The sequence below is a fragment of the Capra hircus genome, chromosome 18, assembly GCF_001704415.2.
Source record: "Capra hircus breed San Clemente chromosome 18, ASM170441v1, whole genome shotgun sequence".
Taxonomy (NCBI): Eukaryota; Metazoa; Chordata; class Mammalia; order Artiodactyla; family Bovidae; genus Capra; species Capra hircus.
The window spans coordinates 53,126,804-53,150,873 of NC_030825.1; the positions used below are offsets into that span (position 1 = coordinate 53,126,804).

The 24,070-nt window shown below is 39.5% G+C and overlaps 1 protein-coding gene across 4 annotated transcripts; it reads right to left on the bottom strand.

Annotated features, from left to right (window-relative positions):
* Nucleotides 4,132-23,489, bottom strand: ZNF404 (zinc finger protein 404). Of its 4 annotated transcripts, XM_018062544.1 has the most exons (7): nucleotides 23,312-23,489; nucleotides 22,927-23,094; nucleotides 22,554-22,629; nucleotides 21,936-22,062; nucleotides 11,869-11,928; nucleotides 8,572-8,698; nucleotides 4,132-5,851 (listed from the first exon to the last, which is right to left on the bottom strand). In XM_018062544.1, exons 5-7 carry the CDS (start codon nucleotides 11,896-11,898, stop codon nucleotides 4,332-4,334), a joined length of 1,677 nt encoding a protein of 558 aa, XP_017918033.1. In that variant the 5' UTR covers nucleotides 11,899-11,928; nucleotides 21,936-22,062; nucleotides 22,554-22,629; nucleotides 22,927-23,094; nucleotides 23,312-23,489; the 3' UTR covers nucleotides 4,132-4,331. The 4 variants fall into 4 exon arrangements, with proteins under 4 accessions (XP_017918033.1, XP_013826869.2, XP_013826870.2 ...); XM_013971415.2 differs by lacking the exon at nucleotides 22,927-23,094; XM_013971416.2 differs by lacking the exon at nucleotides 22,927-23,094 and having other exon boundaries at nucleotides 23,231-23,324.

The window sequence follows — 24,070 nt, forward strand, 5'->3', positions numbered from 1 at the left end:
TTCTGTGTATACTGGGAGATAGAATTGCTTGAATTTGTTTATGGGTATATCCATGTTCAGCTTTAATAAGTTTAGTTCTCCTATGTATTAATAGATTTCCAAACAAATATACCAGCTGGCATGCCCAACAGCAGTGTGTGTTTGTATCCTTGACAATATGTGGCATCATCAGTTTAAAAATATATGTACATATTTTGCTACTGTGGTAGATATACAGTGGCACCTGATTGTAATGATTGTGGCTCACATTTCCAGTTTTCTGATTATCTGTTGGCTATTTGAATTTTTCATTATCTCTTCGCTCCTTGCTCATACATCATTGGATGCATTAGATGTGTACAGTTTCACAAAGTATCTGCACAATTTCTAGGACAGGATTTAATACCTAGCCCATCTTGTGTGCATTTATCCTCCACTAGACAGGGAGCTGGTTGATGGCTATGATGGAATCAGCTTTGTCTTTGCATCTCTAGCTCCCAGTATGATCCATGAGTTTTAGTTGTTTAACACAGTTAGGATACACTCATCAGAAATTAAAAGAACCAAATGACTGAAGCAATGAGGAAGTATATTGAGTCATATAATATGATCCATTCTGGGCTGGTTGCCCCTTGTGCCTGACATGAGAGATACTGTGATCTCCACCACCATCACATTAGAGATTTGTTTCACTTTTCTCCTATATTGAGTTTCTAGTTCTCTGCTCGCTCCCCAGGTGGAAAACCTCCAGTTGCTTTCTTAGAAGGGGGTGATTTTTTAAATAACTCACATGGTTAAATAACTCACAAAGGTTATTCTCCTCTTCTGTTTCTGATGTCTCATTTTGGCCAGCAGATTTCTTGGGCATGTTCTTTTCATGGTCCATGGCAGAAGCACAAAATGCTGAGCCAAAGCATCTTTAAAGTCTGTACACCCATCCTGATCAGCTCACATTCTATTGATTAGACAAGTCAAGTGGACAAGCCCAACATTAACAGAGGCAGGGATGAGCCATGCCAAAGGCAGATGGTAAAGGAAGAATTGTGGGAAAACAGTATAAGCTACCAGGCTCATAACAACATAGGTCAGTTCATTCGCTTTGTGACCCCATGGGCTGCAACACGCAGTCCATGAATAGTTATGAATAGTTGTGGAGAAAATTACAAGAAAAAGGGAGAAAATGTGTCAAAATTCTGTATGTTAAGATGCTTTGTAATACCAAAGTTAAAGAAATTTCTCCTTCATACACTTCCTGAAAATGTGACCCCCATCATGTGAGCACAATTTGACAAAGAAATAAAAGGTATAGGCAAATAAATAGGTGTTCTTACTTTGTGGGGTTGTCTCACAACATGGAACTCCTCCAGATTAGTATTATTTGGACCTTAGTGCTGGACTGAGAGGTGCTCAACAAAAGGCTGTGCAGGGTCCCACAGACAGCCTTTTAAAAGATGGAGGCTATTGGAAGAGGTCATCAAAAGGAGGTGACCACTGGTTGACCTGAAAGCTGGACCCTGGCAATTGGAGACTCCTCCCTACCCCCTTCCTTGGAATGTGCAGTCTTCTCAATGTTCTCATGCTAGGAGCCATTTCAAGGATGCAGTCTTGAGATATTAATGTGTTGTGGAGACCATCTGGACAGTAAGTGTGACTGAACTCAGTTAAGGCTTCTCTGTAGACAGCTTGCAGTTGCCTAAGATAAACCTCCTACATAAGTTCCCTTGCTTATCTACACTGCCACCTACCAATCTGGAGTGGTCTGCCTATTCTGTTGCCCTCCATGTACATGGGTCAGTTTTGAATTTTACCTGGAAACTCCTGAGTTGTAAACCGACACCAAGAAGGGGAGAATTTGAGAGGAACTGGAAGGTCAGAGGTGCAGGAGCATCACTCCTGGATGTGCACTTCATTTCCCTTTCTCTGAAAGCTTAGTTGTGATCTAAGTATCATTTGGCTGGATCCCCTCCCCTAAGAGTTCCTTCAAACAACTTCCATAGGTTACATTCAGTGGGTGGCATAATTGCTGAGCCCCATCATAGCTGAGATTTTTTCTTTTTTGTGTGCGATAGTCTGGGTTCTCCAGAGAAACAGAATTAACAGGTGATGATTCATATACACTTTGCCAACAAAGGTCCGTATAGTTCAAGCTGATTTTTCCAGTAGTCACATATGGATGTGAAAGTTGGACTGTAAAGAAGACTATGTGCCAAAGAATTGATGCTTTTGAACTTTGGTACTGGAGAAGACTCTTGAGAATCTCTTGGACAACGAGATCAAGCCACTCAATCCTAAAGGAAATCAATCAACCCTGTTAATCCCAAAAGGATTAACACAAAGAAAACGTACTAAGGCACATAAACAGCTGAAAACTGAAGGTAATGAGAAAATCTTGGAAGCATGAAGACAAAAATGACTTGTTTTCAGAAATGAAGCAGAAAAATATACAATAAGACCCAGAATTCAGTAGCAAAGAAAAGAATCCATAAAGAACAAAGGCATTTCAGTAAAAGAAACAATGAAAATTTGTCATTAGCAGACATGTACTCCAAGAAATTAAGTTCTTCAAGCTGAAAGGAATTGATAATGGAAATTTAAATCATTGGGAAGGAATGAAGATCATGTGAAAAGGTAAATATATGAGTAAATAAAAAAGTTTTTTGGTCTTAATTTCTTTAAAATACAAGACTGTTTAAATTTCCAAGTGGAGTGCTGATGTGCCTTTTTGGATTACTACTTCTTAACTGCAAAAGAAAAAAGTACTGATGCAATGGAGAGAGCTGGTGGTCAATACATGAATCAGGAGATTAAAGATAGCTTCACTTATGTGCCCCCTGTTATTTGACAAAATAGTGAGTACACAATATTGTCTATGAAGTTATCTTGTCAAAAATGTTTAATCTGATACCTAATCGCCTCTGGAGAAGGCAATGGCACCTCACTCCAGTACTCTTGCCTGGAAAATCCCATGGACGGAGGAGCCTGGTAGGCTGTAGTCCATGGGGTCTCTGAGGGACTTCACTTTCACTTTTCACTTGCATGCACTGGAGAAGGAAATGGCAACCCACTCCAGTGTTCTTGCCTGGAGAATCCCAGGGATGGCGGAGTCTGGTGGGCTGCTGTCTACGGGGTTGCACAGAGTCAGACACGACTGAAGGGACTTAGCAGCAATCAAGCCTCTACACACAATGTTCACAGTAAATGCGAAGGTTAGAGAAACAAGTTAAGCCTATCTGAAGAAAAATTAGCACAAATCTAGAATGGGCAACATTATATGGGTTATTTCTCCTGAGTCTTCAAAGAGTTTGACCCACAAAATAGGTGGATGATAAGTTCTTGACCAAAACAGACTCAATTGCCAGAATCATAAAATATATGACCTTAGTTTGTTTTGAGCTTTTAGAAAAAGCAAACACTTTTGAAAGACATTTCTTAAATAATTGGAGAAATCTGTAAATGGACTGATTATAGAACATTATAGGTCTAGTATTAATGTCTTTTAGGTGACAATGGCCTAATAGTCATGTAGAAGATAATCTTTAAATCTAGGAGTTGTATTTTTGAGTTGTATGTTGATTTTTTTTTAGAGGTGAGGTGATACCTGAAACATTTACTCAAAAAGCACAGCACTATGATATACTATAGTATACAACATATATATATATATGTATATATGTTCAATATGTTATAAATATGATAGCTGTGAATATATATACATTCTTAGATGGAGAGAGAGTGGCAATACACTGAATCTAGGTGGAAGGCAAACAAACCTTCATTATACCATTGTACCATTCATGTAAATGTGAAATTTTTCAAATACTTGAGGAAAACTTTGCCAAGTCAACACCTCTCTTTTGGCTACCCAACTGAAATCTCTTAATTTCCATGAATTGTAGAGAATGTGAATTGTCTGTCACCGATATTACAGAAATTACTGTAAGAAAATTTCTTCAAGCCATTTTGTAATTTTTCAACAGCTACACACTCAGCATTCAACAAATGCATAGGGTTTCTTCCCATTATTCATCTTTAGGGGGATGAGCTCTGAATACAAAAATTTCCTGTTTAATACAGCCTATGGGATTTTGTACAAAATTAATGCTCTGACATGAAACATGAAATATGGATGATTTTTAAAATGCTCATAGGGTTTTCCTTCCATGTGAATTTATAACAATACTAGTAATTATCATTAAAGAATGATTATTAATAGTAAGCAAATACTCTGAGCCAGACACCCTTCCAAGCATTTATATTTATGTTAAATAATAATCTGTAGCATAACGTAGTTAGGTGGTAGAAAAGTGATAATATTAAAGGATGTGCCAAGGCTAAAGGCTTTCTGACTTTCATTACATTAAGAGTTTCTCGCCAATGTGAAATCTTTGATGTTGAGTAAGTTGAGAGCAACGAGTAAAGACCTTCCCGCGTTCCTTACATTTATGTGGCTTCACACCAGTATGAATTCTCTGATGCTGAATAAGTCGCTCGCTACGATTAAAGGCCTTACCACATTCCTTACATTCATAAGGTTTTTCACCAGTATGAATTCTCTTATGTTGAGAAAGACCTGATATAGAACGGAAGGCCTTTTTACATTCTTTACATATATATGGTTTTAAGCCAGTATGGACTGTCTGATGATAAATTAGTTGAGAATTAAGTCTAAAGGTTTTTCCACATTCCTTACATTCATAAGGTTTCTCCCCAGCATGAATTGACTTGTGTGTTTTAAGGTCTCCGACACGACTGAAGGCTTTCCCACATTGTTTACATTCATATGGTTTCAAGTCACTGTGAATGATCTGATGTTGAATAAGGTAAGAATGGAGCTTAAAAGTCTTCCCACATTCTTTACATTCATGGGGCTTCTCACCAGTATGAATTCTCTGATGTTGTGTAAGTTGAGAGCCTCTACAGAAGGCCTTCCCACATTCCTTACAATAATAGTGTTTCTCACTACTATGAATCCTTTTATGTTTAAGAAGGCTTGAGGCCCTACTAAAGGCCTTTCCACATTCCTTACATTCATGAGGCTTTTCACCAGTATGACTTCTCTGATGTTCAGTAAGTAGATAGCTGCGAACAAAGGCCTTTCCACACTGTTTACATTTATATGGTTTCTCACCAGAATGAATTTTCTTGTGTTGATAGAGACTTGAACGATGACCAAAGGCCTTTCCACATTCCTTACAGATATAAGGTTTCACACCATGATGAATTTTCTGATGGAGACACATATGCCGGTACAACCTAAAAGTTTCCCCACATTCCTTACATTCGTAGGGTTTCAAGCCAACATGAATGTTCTGATGTTCAGTAAGGTGAGAAGGACGTCTAAAGGCCTTTCCACATTGCTTACATTTGTAGGGTTTCACACCAGTATGAATTATCTGATGTTGAATAAGCTGTGAATAAAATCTAAAGGCTTTCTCACATCCATTACATTCATAGGGCTTCAAATCAGTGTGACTTTTTTTATGTCTAATAAAATGCTGGAGAACTAGGAAGGCCTTTCCACATTCTCTGCATTCACAGGGTCTCACACCACTATGGTCTTTCAGATTTTCAGTAAGATGTGAATATTTCCTAAAGCCCTTCCTACATCCCTTACATTCATATGACTTCTCTTTAGTGTGAATTCTCTGATGCAGAGGAAGAGATATATGTTTTTGGAACATCATTTGACTAAAATGTCCCACTTGAGATGCCTGTTGTCCTTCAAATTCATTTCTGTTCTGTGAGTCATTTCTAAAAATAAACCCCATAAGGTTGAAGGTTTTACTTTTGATTGTCTCCCAATGGTATGAATTTACTTCAAAACTTCTTTTTTCTGAAGATAATTTGTTGTTCTCAGTTGTGAAATCAAAGTCTGAAAGAAAACAAGAAAATGAACAAATGCTATTTTTCCGGTACAGGGGAAATATAGTAAGAATAATGATAAAATTGACAAGTAAATCCATTAGAAGCAAAAGGCCATAAAATTCTAAATTACTGCGATAAAGTTTTTTAAAGGTGTGACGGACTCAGAAAATTGTGAAAGTTCACATGAGAATGTAATGTTTGTGAGTAGGCAAAGAGAAAAATCAATAGTTCTCAATTAGTGGATCAGAATTATCACAGGAATCTCTTACATATACTACTCTCCCCCCTTTTTATTTTATTCTTTATTTATTACAAAGAATAGCTTTATTGCTTTGCCAGGCAAAAGGAGCTGCAGTGGGCTAAAACCCTCAAGACTATGTACCAACCTGGAGGAGGCAGTGAGAAGTTTTATAGTAATGGTTCAAAGAAGGCATGATGAGCTCATGGATATACTACCCTTTAGATATCCACTGAGACTGAGTGAATCAAAATCTATGAGTAGGTCTTGATCAATTACATTTTAATATTTTCTATCAGATGGTTTTTCCAGTAGTCATGAAATGGACTACAAAGAAGGCTGAACTCCAAATAATTGATGCTTTCAAATTGTGGTGCTGGAGAAGACTCTTTTGAGAGTCCCTTGGACTGCAAGGAGACCAAACCAGTCAATCCTAAAGGAAATTAACCCTGACTATTCATTGGAAGGACTGATTCTGAAACTAAAGCTCCAATACTTGGGCCACCTGATGTGAAGAGCTAACTCATTTGAAAAGACACTGATGCTGGGAAAGGTTGAGGGCAGGAGGAGAAGAGGGCAGCAGAGGATGAGATGGTTAGATTCAATGGACATGAGCAAACTCCAAGAGATAGTGGAGGATAGAGGAGCCTGATGTGCTGCAGTCCACGGGGTCACAAAGAGTCAGACATGACTTAGTGACTAAACAACACCACAACCAGATGGATCTCTATGTAATTTTTCCAAAGGTCTGTCTTTATCTTAGGATGAAACCCAAGCATATAACCACAAATAAGAAGACTCTGTCTTATTTCTACAAATTAATTTCAAGCCCTTGACATCTTTGTTCCCCTATATCTGACCACATTGCTTCTTTTCAGCTACTAGAACATATTGTGATGTTTCCCATTGCCTGTAGCTTCACATGAATGCTCTACCTTTCAGGAATCCTCTTAGGTGGCTTGTATAAATGACTACCTCCAGGTGTGGCAGGTTAGAAATCACTTCCTCAGAAAGGCTGGCCCTGCTAAATGTAAGTATATTCATATCCTTTATTCTATATCCCAACACCTAATTCTGTCTTCATGATGCTTTTCTTTAGTACATATTGTCTCATTTATTTTACTTATTTTCATACTCTAAAGTTCACATATGCATTCAAAATTTCTTCCACTACTGAAAAACAAGTTGTATCATAAGGTATTACATAATTAACTGAAGAATAAAATACTGAATTAAAAGTAACGGATGAAAATCACAGTAAGTAAGGATTAAAGTCAAGGTCACTGGAGAAGGCAGCTGAGTAAAATAATGACCTAGTTTATGAAAATTATGTGGCAATCACCAACTATCTCTCTCTGACTCTTAATCTCTTACATTTTATTGCCTCAGTGGGTGCATGCATGCTAAGTTGCTTCATTTGTGTCCGATTCTTTGTGACTCTATGGACTGTAGCCTGCCAGACTCCTCTGTCCATGGGATTCTCCAGACAAGAATACTAGAGTGGGTTGCTATGCCTTCCTCCAGGGGCTCTTCCTGACCTAGGGGTCGAACTCATGTCTTATGTCTCCTGCATTTGCAAGCAAGTTCAGTCTCATCAAGGACTTCCTTGGTGGCTCAGACGGTAAAGCGTCTGTCTACAATCCGGGAGACCTGGGTTCAATCCCTGGGTTGGGAAGATCTCCTGGAGAAGGAAATGGCAATCCACTCCAGTACTATTGCTTGGAAAATCTCATGGACAGAGGAGCCTGGTAGGCTACAGTCCATGGGGTCACAAAGAGTCGGACACGACTGAGCGACTTCGCTTTCCTTTAGCTTTCTTTGCCACTATCGCCACCTGGGCAGCCCTTTATTGACTCAGAACTGTGAGATAAGTTCTCAAAAGATCTAACGTAAGTATAATTAGAATCCCAGAAGAGAGGAGAGAATGGTCTAGTTTTTTCTAAAAACTGAACAAAGACACTTCTGAAAAGAACCTATCAAATCACTGAAAACCAACATTTCCACTGCTATAAATTTTTAAAAAATACTCAAAAAGTTAATGAGCTTGATTCACCCTACCAATGTAAAAAATTACAAAGTCTCATTTGTAGTAAAGAGAAAACAAGACTCTTTGTTACCTGTTCTCTGTACAGGTGAATCAGCAATTAAAATAGAATATTTATAGATATTCTGAACATATACATAATATGAAATTTTCCTTCTTTGCTGGTATTTATGCAGAAAAATCCCAGGATTCAATCCTTTGGTCATTTAGAAAAGGAAGCAACTACAGGATGGATCAGAAGGAGGTAGGACAGTAAATGAAGGATAGGGGAGATGTAGGTGCTGAATGGAGGAGCCCATTTCCATCTAACAAAGCCCAAAATAGTCCTTTGAGAATATGGAGCAGAAATCTTGTGAGTGTCTTGGCACAGAGCATGAAATATACAGTTAAAAAAGTAGATATTCCAGACAGCAGATTCTACATTATTCCAGGCAGATGTCCTTACCCAGTGATACCAAGTTAGTATAAGTCTCCAACATCACATCTTTGTACAAATTCTTCTGATCTGAATCTAGGCATTCCCACTCCTCCTGAGAGAAGTCTATGGACACATCACTGAATGTAAGAGGCACCTGAAATGACAGATCCATGTATTATTTGTAAAAGCGGGAAAAAAAATTCAAGATGAAATATTGAGTTGCAGCAGGGGGCGATATATCATAAAAACAAGTAAGCTGAAGTTAAAGATCATGACATGGTTAGATGAGAAGAAATAAATTAGTGTATCTGAAGTACAGTGCCTCAGTTCAGTTGTTCAGTCATGTCTGACTCTTTGTGACACCATGGACTGCAGCACGCCAGGCTTCCCTATCCATCACCAACTCCCAGAGCTTGCTCAAACTCATGTCAATCGAGTGGTGATGCCATCCAACCATCTTATCCTCTGTTGTCCCCTTCTCCTCCTGCCTTAAATCTTTCCCAGCATCAAGGTCTTTTCCACTGAGTCAGTTCTTTGCATCAGATGGCCAAAGTACTGGAGCTTCAGCTTCAGCATCAATCCTCCCAATGAATATTCAGGACTGATTTCCTTTGGGATTGACTGGTTAGATGTCCTTGCAGTCCAAGGGACTCTCAAGAGTCTTCTCCAACACCACAGTTCAAAAATGTTCAGCTTTCTTTATGGTCCAACTCTCACATCCATACATGACTACTGGAAAAACCACAGCCTTGACTAGATGGACCTTTGTCGACAAAGTAATGTCTCTGCTTTTTAATATGCTATCTAGGTTGGTCATAACTTTCCTTCCAAAGAGTAAGTGTCTTTTAATTTCATGGCTGCAGTCACCATATGCAATGATTTTGGAGACCAAGAAAATAAAGTCTCTCACTATTTCCATTGTTTTCTCATCTATTTGCCATGAAGTGATGGGACCAGATGCCATGGTCTTAGTTTTTCTTTTTTTTTTAAATTAATTATTTTAATTTGAGGCTAATTACTTTACAATATTGTGGTGGTTTTTGCCATAAATTTCAGCCATGGCTGTACCTGTGTCCCCCATCCTGAACCACCCTCCCACCTCCCTCCCCATCCCATTCCTCAGGGTTGTCCCAGTGCACCGGCTTTGAGTGCCCTGTTTCATGCATCGAACTTGGACTGGTGATGATCTTAGTTTTTTGAATGTTGAGTTTTAAGCCAGCTTTTTCACTCTCCTCTTTCACTTTCATCAAGAGGCTCGTCAGTTCCTCTTTGTTTTCTGCCATAAGGGTGGTGTCATCTGCATATCTGAGGTTATTGATAGTTCTCCCAGCAGTCTTGATTCTAGCTTGTGCTTCATCCAGCCTGGCATTTCGCATGATGTACTCTGCATAGAAGTTAAATAAGCAGGGTAAAAAATATACAACCTTGACGCACTCCTTCCCCAATTTGGATCCAGTCTGTTGTTCCATGTCTGGTTCTAACTGTTGCTTCTTGACCTGTATACAGATTTCTCAAGAGGCAGGTCAAGTGGTCTGGTATTCCCATCTCTTTCAGAATTTTCCACAGTTTATTGTGACCCACACAGTCAAAGGCTTTGGCCTAGTCAATAAAGCAGAAATAGATGTTTTTCCAGAACTTTCTTGCTTTTTCAATGATCCAACGGATGTTGGCAATTTGATCTTCTGTTCCTCTTTCTTTTCTAAATCCAGCTTGAACATCTGCAAGTCTCAGTTCATGTACTGTTGAAACTTCACTTGGAGAATTTTGAGCATTACTTTACTAGCATGTGAGATGAGTGCAATTGTGCTGTAGTTTGAGCATTCTTTGGCCTTGCCTTTCTTTGGGATTGGAATGAAAACTGACATTTTCCAGTTCTGTAGCCACTGCTGAGTTTTACAAAACCATCAATCTTGATTTCACTTTTAAATAGAGATCAATAACTAAATTTAAACAACTTTCCAGATATAACACTATTTACAGCTAGTAAGATAACATAATTTATACTATAGCCCAAATTATTATTCTGAAACTTGGGGATTCTTTCTTTTACTGTTTTATTTTTTATTTTTTGGCTGTGCCGTTAAGCATATGGGATCTTAGTTCCCTGACCAGGGATGGAAGCCCTGCCCCCTGCAGTGAAGCACAGAGTCTTAACCACTGGACTAGCAGGGAAGAATCAATGTGGGGATTCTTGACTAAAGAAGAATACAAACAATTTTATCTAATTGGAGAAAGGCATCCATTATTGTCAAGATACAAGTATATTATATGTCAGATTATATCATAAGTATTTCCCTTATTCTGACAAATTTACATTTTCATAAACATCAGGTTTTTCATAGACATCAGGTTTAATCTTTCTTAAAGTGTTAGGTTATTAATAATAACAACATATATACTATTATAGTATTTTGGCTGGACAAAAATCCTAACCTCTTCCCCAAAGTTTAGTATTATCCAGCAGATGTGGTTCCCAATGATCTTCCTTTTTACAATCTCTTATTGAACTTCTGGTTCTTGAGTTAAGAATACACTAATATAGAATGATCCAGAATAATACTGAATCACTCAAGACCAGCAATTTCTCTTCCACCACATAATGGACCTCAGAACCCTATTCATTTCTCAGTGATTCCTTGGCCAGAACCCTACCTCTCTCTCTTTCTAGGAAGGGACCAACTCCATTTCAACCCAAACCTAAAAGCTTTTCAAAGCTGAGGTCTCATCCCACACTGAAACTGAGACCATCGATAACCAAATTCACCCTTTGTTGTTGTTCAGTCCCTAAGTCATGTCTGACTCTGACCCCCATGTACTACAGCATGTCAGGCTTCCCTGTCCTTCTCCTGGAGTTTTGTTCAAACTCATGTCTATTAAGTCAGTGATGCCATCCAACCATCTCATCCTCTGTTGGCCCCTTCTCCTACTGCCCTCAACCTCTCCTCTTATCTACCTGGAAAACAGTGGAGAAAGTTCTCTCTCTTCTGGTCAAAGAGGACCACCATTTTTATATAATTAAACTACAAACCCAACAAGGGAAGCTCAAATATTTCCTTCAAGGTACTCTACCCCTTCACTGCTCCAACACTGCCCCTAAGAGAAGACTGAACATACAAGATACATGAATTATTTGATGAAAAACTGAAAAACCAGTTCAAAAAAAGGGAGCAAACAGAGAGGACACAATCATTCTCTGTGAAGGGAAAAAGTGAAAATTGGCTCAGAGATACAGCTTCCCTAAGAAGATTTTGGGCTAAAGAATGAAAATATTACTTGAATTAAAAACTATAATATTTCAGGAAGGAAACAGAGTCATCCACTTACCGGGGCCATGATTTTAGAACTGCCAATCATTCTCAGAAGCTGAGTCCAGAGAAGCCAGAGCTGAGGAAGGAAAAAGAAGCTTTGAGACCCAGCGTAGCTCAGAACTGCAAAAATTAAGTTATGAGAGCCTTTCTTTTTTCTTCTTTATTCCTGCTTCCCATCGTCCTTGCCACTCTTCCCCTTCCCGAACACATAAACACATGTCAGGGGATATAAGTAGCAGTCCAGACAATTCTGGCTTCCCTGATAGCTCGGCTGGTAAAGAATTTGCCTGCAGTGCAGGAGACAGGTTCAATCCTGGGTTGGGAAGATCTCCTAGGGAAGGAAATGGCAACCCACTCAGTAGTCTTGCCTGGGAAATCCCAGGGGCAGAGGTGCCTGGCAGTCTACAGTCCATGGGATCACAAAGAGTCTAACACAACTGACTGACTAACTCACACACACACACACACACACACACACACCCCAGACAAATCCAAGCACCCTTTCTTATGCCTAGGAAACAAGCCACACAAGCGTGGATACACAGCAGGGGCTCTCTGAAGCCAGTTCCAGACACACCCCTCTGCCCTATTTCTAATTCTGATCATACCACATGTACCCAGCCTAGGTTGTCCAGTCACAATGAGTAGATCCTCCCCAATCAAGCTCTACCTGCCAGGGTTGAGACCAGGCCATACAACAAAAACTTCAATAAGCTCATGGCCTCCCAGTGGATCTGGACTCTGCTAAACAAAAGGCAGAAAACAGTAGAGACCAATCTGAAAATCTTAATTACTGTAAAACTGCCTGCCCATGTGAAGCCTGAACTTGACTCTCAAGGTCCCCTGGGGTGACAAACCTGGGTTTTTCCCATCAGGATTCACTTTGCTTTCTGACATGAATTATTTCCTGTGCTCCCCCACATCCCTTGTTCCCAACCCACCCAGTACCCACAAGACGGAGGTAAATTAATGCTCACTATAGCTGTATAGTAACACATAGATTTTTGTATCCTTCTATGTGATAGCTGCTCTATACACATTAACTTTTAATCCTAAAATGTAATTATTAACTCAGTTCAACAGATGGGGAAATAGAAGCTCAAAGAAGTAAAGCTATTTCCCCATATAATAAACAGTAAGTAGACATGATGTGTTTTGAAACACATTTCTATAATTATAAATTCAACTTTTTTTTTAACTGTTGTCTCTGACACCCAGTTTTTTGTTGTTGTTGTTGTTGTTCCATTGTATGAAATCCGAGCACAGGTAATTAAGATATCACCTGCCAAAAGATCTACTAAAGATGTTTTAAACCAATAAAGAGTACCATTTCACAGGTATTCTACTGTCAGATTTTAAAAGTTACATGCACCATGTACATGAACATTAATACATGCATCATGTATTAATAAGGCTGTAGGAAAATAAGAACCTTATGCTCATGCTGTCCTGTAGACCTATGAAAACGTACTGCAATTGAGACTTGTACAAAAAAATATGCATAAGAATAATTTGATGATGGAAAGCCATTTCAGAGATTTCATCAAAAAAGTAACGGTAAAATGTACCTAGAAATGTATAAAGGAATATGATGACAGACACTAGTTAAAATGAAAAAAAAAAAGCTGGAGAAAAGTCTAACAGTACTTAGATGGATAATTAACTAAATAAAGTGTATGCATTCATATAATGGAAATGAAGTAAAGGGGATTTCCTGGTGGTCCAGCAGTTAAAAATCCACCTTCCAATGCAGGGAACACAGGTTCAATCCCTGGTAAGGAAACTATGACCCCACAGGCTGCAGGGCAACTAACCCCTTGCACCACAACTAGAGAGACTTGTGCCACTATGAAGATCCAGCACGGCCAAAATTAAAAAAAGAAAATGAAGTAGATATTTAAAATGATTGGGCAGATCACTGGTTCTCAATTGGGGGTGATCCTGCTCCTCAGGGCACATGTGGCAATGTCTGGAGACATACTAGGTTGTCAAAATGTGTGGAGGGAGGCTACTATGTAGTGGGTAGAGACCAGGGATGCTACTAACCACCCTACAATGCACAGGAAAGCCCCCCACAATAAAGAATTTTCTAGTCAAAAATATAAACAGTGCTAAGGCTGAGAAACCCTGACATAGGCTTATTAAAGAAAGATAACATAATTCAGAATGTCAAGAATACGTTATTCACAATGTCAGTATATGATAAAACTTAATGAAAATGCAAAGAAACAGGAAAATGTTACTGATAATCAAGAAAGAAAAGTCTCAATAGAAATAAACCCAAACATAATCCAGTCAGTGGCACTAACAGACAAGGATTTGAAGATATTATGATTAGCATGCTAAAGAAAAGAGAGGAAAAGATGAACAAAATGGGATGCAAAATGGAGTATATCAATAGAGGTTCAGTTCAGTTCAGTTCAGTCGCAATAGAGGTTAAGGCTCTTAAAAAAAGAATCACATGGATATTTTATAGTTATAAAAATATATTCAGTTCAGTTCAGTCGCTCAGTCATGTCTGACTCTTCGCAACCCCATGAATCACAGCACGCCAGGCCTCCCTGTCCATCACCAACTTCCGGAGTTCACTCAAACTCATGCCCATCGAGTTGGTGATGCCATCCAGCCATCTCATCCTCTGTCATCCCCTTCTCCTCCTGCCCCCAGTCCTTCCCAGCATCAGGGTCATTTCCAATGAGTCAACTCTTCACATGAGGTGGCCAAAATACTGGAGTTTCAGCTTCAGCATCAGTCCTTCCAATGAACACCCAGGACTGATCTTCTTCAGGATGGACTAGTTGGATCTCCTTGCAGTTCAAGGGACTTTCAAGAGTCTTCTCCAACACCATAGTTCAAAAGCATCAATTCTTCAGTGCTCATCTTTCTTCACAGTCCAATTCTTGCATCCATACATGACCACTGGAAAAACCATAGCCTTGACTAGATGGAATTTGCTGGCAAAGTAATGTCTCTGCTTTTCAATATGCTGTCTAGGTTGGTCATAACTTTCCTTCCAAGGAGTAAGCGTCTTTTAATATCATGGCTGCAGTCACCATCTGCAGTGATTTTAGAGAACCCAAAAATAAAGTCTGACACTGTTTCCACTGTTTCCCCATCTATTTCCCATGAAGTGATGGGACCAGATGCCATGATCTTCATTTTCTGAATGTGGGGCTTTAAGCCAACTTTTTTACTCTCCTCTTTCACTTTCATCAAGAGGCTTTTCAGTTCCTCTTCACTTTCTGCCATAAGGGTGGTGTCATCTGCATATCTGAGGTTATTGATATTTCTCCCAACAATCTTGGTTCCAGCCTGTGCTTCTTCCAGCCCAGCATTTCTCATGATGTACTCTGCATATAAGTTAAATACCTGGGTGACAATATACAGCCTTGACGTACTCCTTTTCCTATTTGGAACCAGTCTGTCCATGTCCAGTTCTAACTGTTGCTTCCTGTTTCTCAAGAGGCAGGTCAGGTGGTCTGGTATTCCCATCTCTTTCAGAATTTTCCACAGTTTATTGTGATCCACACAGTCAAAGGCTTTGGCATAGTCAATAAAGCAGAAATATGTTTTTCTGGAACTCTCTTGCTTTTTCCATGATCCAGCAGATGTTGGCAATTTGATCTCTGGTTCCTCTGCCTTTTCTAAAACCAGCTTGAACATCTGGAAGTTCACGGTTCACATATTGCTGAAGCCTGGCTTGGAGAATTTTGAGCATTACTTTACTAGCGTGTGAGATGAGTGCAACTGTGCAGTAGTTTGAGCATTCTTTGGCATTGCCTTTCTTTGGGATTGGAATGAAAGCTGACCTTTTCCAGTTCTGTTGGAAAACTGCTGAGTTTTCCAAATTTGCTGGCATATTGAGTGCAGCACTTTCACAACATCATCTTTCAGGATTTGAAACAGCTCAACTGGAATTCCATCACCTCCACTAGCTTTGTTCATAGTGATGCTTTCTAAGGCCCACTTGACTTCACATTCCATGATGTCTGGCTCTAGGTGAGTGATCACACCATCGTGATTATCTGGGTCGTGAAGATCTTTTTTGTACAGGTCTGTGTATTCTTGCCACCTCTTCTTAATATCTTCTGCTTCTATTAGGTCCATACCATTTCTGTCCTTTATCAAGCCCATCTTTGCATAATATGTTCCCTTGGTATCTCTAATTTTCTTGAAGAGATCTCTAGTCTTTCCCATTCTGTTGTTTTCCTCTATTTCTTTGCGTTGATCACTGAGGAAGGCTTTCTTATCTCTCCTTGCTATTCTTTGGAACTCTGCATTCAGATGCTTATATCTTTCCTTTTCTCCTTTGCTTTTTACTTCTCTTCTTTTCACAGCTATTTGTAATGCCTCCTCAGACAACCATTTTGCTTTTTTGCATTTCTTTTCCATGGGGATGGTCTTGATCCCTGTCTCCTGTACAATGTCACAAACCTCTGTCCATAGTTCATCAGGCACTCTGTCTATTAGATCTAGTTCCTTAAATCTATTTCTCATTTCCATTCTATAATCATAAAGGATTTGATTTAGGTCATACCTGAATGGTCTAGTGGTTTTCCCCATTTTCTTCAATTTAAGTCTGAATTTGGCAATAAGGAGTTCATGATCTGAGCCACAGTCAGCTCCCAGTCTTGTTTTTGCTTACTGTATAGAGCACCTCCATGTTTGGCTTCAGAGAATATAATCAATCTGATTTTGGTATTGAGCATCTGGTGATGTCCATGTGTAGAGTCTTCTCTTGTGTTGTTGGAAGAGGGTGTTTGCTATGACCAGTGCGTTCTCTTGGCAAAACTCTGTTAGCCTTTGCCCTGCTTCATTCCGCATTCCAAGGCCAAATTTGCCTGTTATTCCAGGTGTTTCTTGACTTCCTACTTTTGCATTCCAGTCCCCTATAATGAAAAGGACATCTTTTTTGGGTGTTAGTTCTAAAAGGTCTTGTAGGTCTTCATAGAACCGTTCAACTTCAGCTTCTTCAGCGTTACTGGTTGGGGCATAGACCGTGATATTGAACGGTTTGCCTTGGAAATGAACAGAGATCATTCTGTCATTTTTGAGACTGCATCCAAGTACTGCATTTTGGACTCTTTTATTGACCATGATGGCTACTCAATTTCTTCTAAAATATATTACTGAAAATTAAAACTGTACGGGGTGATTTAACAGGAGAAAGCTGTTTTAATTAACATAAAGTTAAATTAACAATAATCTTATACTGAGAGAAAAAAAGAACAGAGCTGAACATAAGAGAAATATAAGAAACTGCCAAAATGTAGAAATGAACACCTAAAATAAAATATAACAGAAAATTAATTTGAAGAAATATTGGACAAAAACAGTGCAACTGTCATGAAATATCTTGATATATAAATGAAAAAGCTCAGCAAACCTAACCAGTTGAAATAATGGAATCCATACCTAGGCACATCTTGGCCAAATTGTTGAGAAACAAAGCTGAAAAACATATATTAAAAGTATGTAGTTTAAAAAAAGACATCTGTTATAAAGAAAAATATTCCATATCTCAACAGAATCTTTAGCAGCCTGAAAAATGGAATCATGTCTTTAAAAGGTGCTGAAAGGAAAAAACACTGAGAACTCTGAATCTTATACCCAGAGAAGATATCTTTCAGAAAGGAAGGTGAAATAATGATTTTTTTTTATTTTAACAAAGTGAAGTCACTCAGTCGTGTCCAACTCTTTGTGACTCCATGGACTGTAGCCTACCAGGTTCCTCCATCCAAGAGATTTTCCAGGAAAGAATGCTAGAGTGGGTTGCCATTTCCTTCTCTAGGAGATCTTCCTGACCCAGGGATTGAACCCAGGTCTCCTGCACTGTAGGCAGATGCTTTACTGTCTAAGCCACCAGGGAAGTCAGCTGACAGAATTTCGTATCAACAGATCCATAATACAAGAAATACTAAAGAACAGAAATCAGGCAAAAAGAAAATAATCCTAGATGGAAGCATGAATGAGCAAAAAAGCTAGGAAATATTTCAAGCTAAATGATTATGGAAGTATGGCATAACAAAGTTTATGAGATGCAATCACACCAATGCTTACAAAGACATTTTTAGGACTTCCCTGGTGGCCCATTGGATAGGAATCTGCTTACCAAAGCAGGAGACACGGATTTGATCCCTGGTCTGGGAAGGTTCCACATGCCACTAGGCAACTGAGCCCGTGCGCCACAACTATTGAACCTGTGCTCTAGACCCGCAAGCTGCAACCACTGAGCCCATGTATCTAGAGCCTGTGATCTGTAACAAGGGAAGCCACTGCAATGAGAAGCCCTGACTTGTTGCAACTAGAGAAAGCCCACTCAAAACAATGAAGACCCAGGGCAGCCAAAAGAATTAAGTAAATTATAAAAAACAAAAGAATAAAAGACCAAAAGACATTTTTAGCTTTAAATGTGTATTTTTGTTTTTGTTTTGTATTCACAAACGCTGCAGATAAATACCATTTATTATCTCATCACCATTGATAACTGCTAGGTGTACTGAAGCCATAGCAAATCAATTGGTAGTCAAATTATTATGAAAATACTTTGTCAAATTACTGCAATGCCAAGTAAATCCATAATTTATTTTCTCCCATAGACATCATGAGCATTTATAATGACTGCCCACTTATGTTTTCCCTTTCTTTTTACCTTTTGATCCCCTTCACCTAAAGATAAATGTGTGTTTTATAAAGTAAAATGGTTAAAAAACAAAGATCTATCTCTGGAAGCTAGAAAAGGAAAAACAACTTAAGTCTACAGAAAGTAAAACACACTAAAGGAAACAAATGGCATAAAAAAACCCCAGACATATAACAGAGAAAAATCAATAAAGCCAAAACCTATTTCATTGAAAAGATAAGATTAATAAACCTCTTGGTATACTGTCAAGAAAAACATTGCCCATATCAGGAATATAAAAGGAGATATCACTACATATATTATAGACATTATTTTGATAACAGATACATTGATAACATAATTTTATGAACTCTATGACAATAAACTTGAAAATGTAGATGCAATTTAAAAATTTCTTGAACACACAATTTATCAAAACTGATATAAAAAAATGGAAAATCTGAATATAGTTAGATTTACTAAAGAAATTAAATCTGTATTAAAGACCTTCCCATAAAATGTCAGGCCCAGAGGTTTCAGTGGCAAATTCTCCAAACACTTAAGGAATTAAAAATGCCAACCAAACTATCTTTTCTAGAAAACAAACCCCCAAAATGGACCATGTCATGAGGTCCATAATTATGATATCAAAACCTGACAAGGACATTATAGGAAAGGAAAACTACAGAATATCTCTCTCATGAACATAGATGCAAGAATATTAAATACAATATTAGCAAGAAGATACCAGTGATATGCATGAGCAAGAGTTTATTCTAGAAATGCAAAGTCACTTAATTTTCAAAAAGCCATCAATGTAATCTTCCAACTTTAAATAAGACAGAGTTTCCCTGGCGGATCAGTGGTAAAGAACCCATCCACCTGCCAATACAGGAGGCACAGGTTCCATCCCTGATACAGGAAGATCCCACATTCTGCGAAGCAGGTAAGCCAGTGTGCCACAACTCTTGAGCTCGAGCTCTAGAGCCTGGAAGCCAAAAGGACTGAGCCCCAGTGCCCTAGAGCCCTGTGAAAGTAAAACTCTCTCAGTCATGTCCAACTCTTTATGACCCCATGAACTTCTCTAGGCCAGAATACTGAAGTGGGTAGCCTTTCCCTTCTCCAGGGGATTGTCCCAACCCAGGGATTGAACCCAGGTCTCTTGCATTGTGGGCAGATTCTTTATCAGCTGAGCCACAAGGGAATCCAAGAATACTGAGGTGGATAGCCTATCCCTTCTCCAAGTTTGACCTAGGAGTCTCCTGACCCAGGAATTGAAATGACCCAGGAATTGAAATGACCCAGGAATCAAACCAGAGACTCCTGCATTGCAGGCAGATTCTTTACCAACTGAGCTATCAGGGCACTCTGTGCTCCACAACAAGAGAAGCCACCACAATGAGAAGCCCGTGCACCACAACAAAGAGCCCCGACTTGTAGCAACTAGAGAAAAGCCCGTGCAGCCCTGTGAAGACCTAGCATAGCCAAAAATAAAAACACATAAAATTATTTAAAAAATAATAAAGGAGAAAAACTATTCAATTACTTCATTAAATGCAGAAAAACTATTTTATAATATTCAACATCAGTTCATGATAAAAATCCTTCAAACTAGGAATGGAAGTGAACTTCTTTAATTTGATAAAAGGGGGTTGGCAGAATAAAACTGGGAGGTGAAATATGGACCACTGTCCTGAACTCAGGAACAAGGCAAGGGTGTCCACTTTTACCACTTCCATTTAACTTTCTACTAGAAGACCTCTCTAATACCATATGAGAAAAAAGTGAAATGAAAGGTATGAAGATTGGAAGGAAAGAGGTAAAGCCATCTTTATTTGCAGATAACATCATTTTGTACATAGAAAAAATCTTTTTCAATTCTATAAACTATTAGAATTAATACATGAATTTATTAGCAAGTTTGTTGAGTAAAAGGTCACAGTATAAAACAATTATATTAAAACAAAGCTATTAAAAATGCAATTTAAAAAATCCCAACAGTATAAAAAATAAGAAAAATATGAAACACTTTGAAATGAACCTAACAAAAGAAGTGTTTTCAACTTATAGACTGAAAGCAAAACATTAAGGAAAGAAAGAAGAATTAAATAAATGGAAACTTATTTTATGTTTATGAGCTGGAAGAATCAATTTTAAGATGACCAATTTTCTCTAAATTGATCTATTGATTCAATGTATCCCTAAACAATATTAGGAGCTTTTTTTTTAGAACATTAATAAAACTCATTCTAAATTTATATGGAAATGGCTCTGAAGGTAAAGAATCCGCCTACAATGCAGGAAACCTGGTTTGATTGCTGGGTTGGAAAGACCCCCTGGAGGAGGACATGGCAACCCACTCCAGTATTCTTGCCTGGAGAATCCCCATGGACAGAGGAGCCTGGCAGGCTACAGTCCATGGGGTCGCAAAGAGTTGGACATGACTGAGCAACTAAGCACAGCACACAGCTAAGAATCCAGAACAGTCAGGGCAAGTTTGAAGAACAAAGTTGTCGAGTGTACATTACCAGTCATCAAGACATATGTGTTATGTAATTACTGTAATTTAAACAGTGGGACTGACACAGGATTGACAAACAGACCAACAGAATAGAGTCCAGAAAGAGACTTGCACATATACAGCCACTTTTTTTTTTTTTAACAATAAAAGTCTAACTGTAAATTGGAACAGAAAGGATAGTCTTTTCAACAAATGGTACCAAAGCAAGTGGATAGCTGTATGCAAAAAATGGTTTTAACCCTGATCCTACCACACACACATATAAATTCAAGATGGATCATATGCCTAAATGTGAAAACTAAAGCTATAAAGTTTCTGGAAGAAGAAACAGGAAAATATCTCCATGATCATGGGATAGCCAAAAATTTCCTCTTTTTTTTGGGGGGGGGGGTTCATTTTTATTTCCACTTATTTTAGACTTAGAGAAAATTTGCAAGAGTAGTATAGAGGGTTTCCTGTATATCCCTCAACTTACTGTTGACATCTTAGGATGATTATCAAAACCACGAAATTAACAATGGTATAGCAGATACTATCAATGGCATATCTTATTCAAATATCACTAGTTTCCCTCCATTAATGTCCTTTTTCTTTTCCAGGATCCTATACATGATCCCACATTGCATTTGGCTATTATTTCTTCCCACCCCATAATATTTATTTTTTTGGCTACACTGGGTCTTAGTTGCGGCATGTGGGATCTTTAGTTGTGGCATGCTAACACTTAGTTGTGGCATGTGGGATCTAGTTCCCTGACTCAGAATCGAACCTGAGCCTCCTGTATTAGGAACAGAGTCTTAGCAACTGGACCATCAGGGAAGTCCCAGACTGTTTGTTATTCCTCCTCAGTCTCTTCCAGTCTTCACAGTCTTTCCTGTGGTAATGGTTTTCAATTGCTGCCATAACAAATTAACCATAAATATATCTTAACACAACACACATTTATTGTCTCACGGTGTTTTGTGGACTTGGAGTCTGGACACAGTTTCACTGGGTGCTTTCCTCAGGTTGGTCTCGGAAGTTACAAACAGGTGTCAGCTGGGCTGTGTTCTCATTGAGAGGCTCAACTGGGGAAGAATTCAATTCCAAGTTCATTCAGATTATTGGCAGAATTCATATCCTTGTGGCTAGATAACTGATGGCCCCAAATTTTTTATGGCTGTCAGCTGGAGGACACCCTCAGGTCCTAGAAACTGCCTGCAATTTCTTGCAACAGGAACTTCTCCAACATTGCCACTTACTTCATCAAGCCCACAAGGCGAGTCTCTAGCTCCAGTCTGCTACAATGGAGTCTTATATGATAAAACGGAACCACAGTAGTGACATCCCATCACTTTTTCCACAAAAACTAACATGATCACAGGACTGACGTTAGGCCACAGGTTAAATAATTTAGAGACAGAAGGGCTTGGGGACCCTGACAAGGATGCTTAATCTACATGGCCCTATGACTTACAGATATGTTACTATCAGACAGTATACTTCATCCCCAGGGAAAGAAGGATCATATGCCTTTAAAATTAAAGTGTATTTTACCAATGAGGAAACACAAACTCACCTTAACTTAAACTTTTTAGTTGTTTAACAAAAATTCTTTCCTCTCTCAGGATCCTATTTTTTAGAGACATGCAGCACTAGGAAAAGAGAAAGTGAACATGAGACATCAGCATTTTCTTGGAGAGCACATTCATTTACAAAACACGGCCCCCTCTCATCCAGTCCACCATAAACAACCAGATGGGAGTAGGAAGGAGGCTGGAACAGCGTTGACCTCTCCCAGTGTGAGAGAGGCTGGGGTCACTGATGTCTAGGGTGGAGTCTGTGGAATTGACAGCAGGCTTCTGGGGCCAGAGTTTCGGAAATGCTGTGGCTGTGAAACACAGCTGGCCCCTCGAAACTTTCAAAGGGGACCCTCCCAGGAGGAAACCCACTCCTAGGACGTCATTAGATCTTCCCAAAAGCCTGTTTGGGGCCGTATTCAGCTTCGGAAAATCTGATCTCGTGATCCAATCTGTGTCTTCTTGCCGGGATCCTCCATTCTTCCATTCTAAAGCTGACATTCTGGTTTCCCTCCTTTATCTGCCACAGACCCCAAGTGGCTGTGAGGGGAGACAGAGACAAGAGACAAGGGTTCCAGTAACAATCCCCAGAGCCACACAACTGTCGCTCATCCAAAAGCCACGCGTCATTTAACTAAGCACCATCACCCAGTTAAATAATGACACACAAACGTACATTTCATGGAGACACGTTTACACATACGAGTTTCTCAATAGGTACATAAATCTCTGCTGCTCACGCAGACACGAGCCTTACACTCGAGGACTGACACGTCTTGTCCGCGCCCGGAGCGTCCTCGCCTTGAGCACCTGTCACCAGAGGGGGTTCCAGTCCGGCTATCGAAATAGACGATGGAAGCGTGTGCCGTTTTTATTTTTGGATGGGATCTACTTAACACTTAAGGACTACAGCGCCTCCGCCACCGGAAGAGCACCCAGGGCCCGAGGCTGATGCGAGCCCGGTGGCTTCTGGGAAATGCAGTCCGTCCGGAACATTTCTGGCGCTGAGAGAGCTCGGCGCTTCGAATGCGCAGATGCCAGGACTGTGTCGGCGCATGGTGGAGAACGGCTAGACCTCGGAAGGAAGACGGTTGCTGGTGAGGTTAGCGTCCGTGGAAAAAGCGAGTGGAGTCTGAGTCCAGTCTGTAGAAGGCGGGGTGGGATCCTGGGGACTTCAGAGCCCCAAACCTGCGACAGGAGGAGACGGCGGGCTCTTGGGTATGGTGGTTTTTTTGGGTATGGTGGTTTCTTGGGTATGAGCTCTGAGGATTGGGACTTCAGTCTTTTGACCCTCATCCCTACCCCCATTCCTGCTCAGGTAGCATCAGCATCCCAAGTACCCCAGAAGCACACCTGGCATTAAGTGTGCATTTGTTTTTAAAGAAAGAACCCCTGGGGTTGTGTGTGTTTGCGTTTTCATTCTCTGTGTTTTTGTGGGACCACAATGTGTGTCTGTAACCATGTATGGCGGCTTCCCTTGTGGCTCAGCAGTAAAGAATCCGCTAGTCAATGCAGA

Excerpts from the sequence above, each read along its gene's own strand:
- ZNF404 (XM_005692630.3), bottom strand. The coding sequence starts at position 11,898 with ATGATTGGCAGTTCTAAAATCATGGCCCCG. Across the intron at positions 8,699-11,868 it reads GTTCTAAAATCATGGCCCCG|GTGCCTCTTACATTCAGTGA; the intron begins GTAAGTGGATGA and ends CTGTCATTTCAG. Across the intron at positions 5,852-8,571 it reads TACTAACTTGGTATCACTGG|ACTTTGATTTCACAACTGAG; the intron begins GTAAGGACATCT and ends GTTTTCTTTCAG.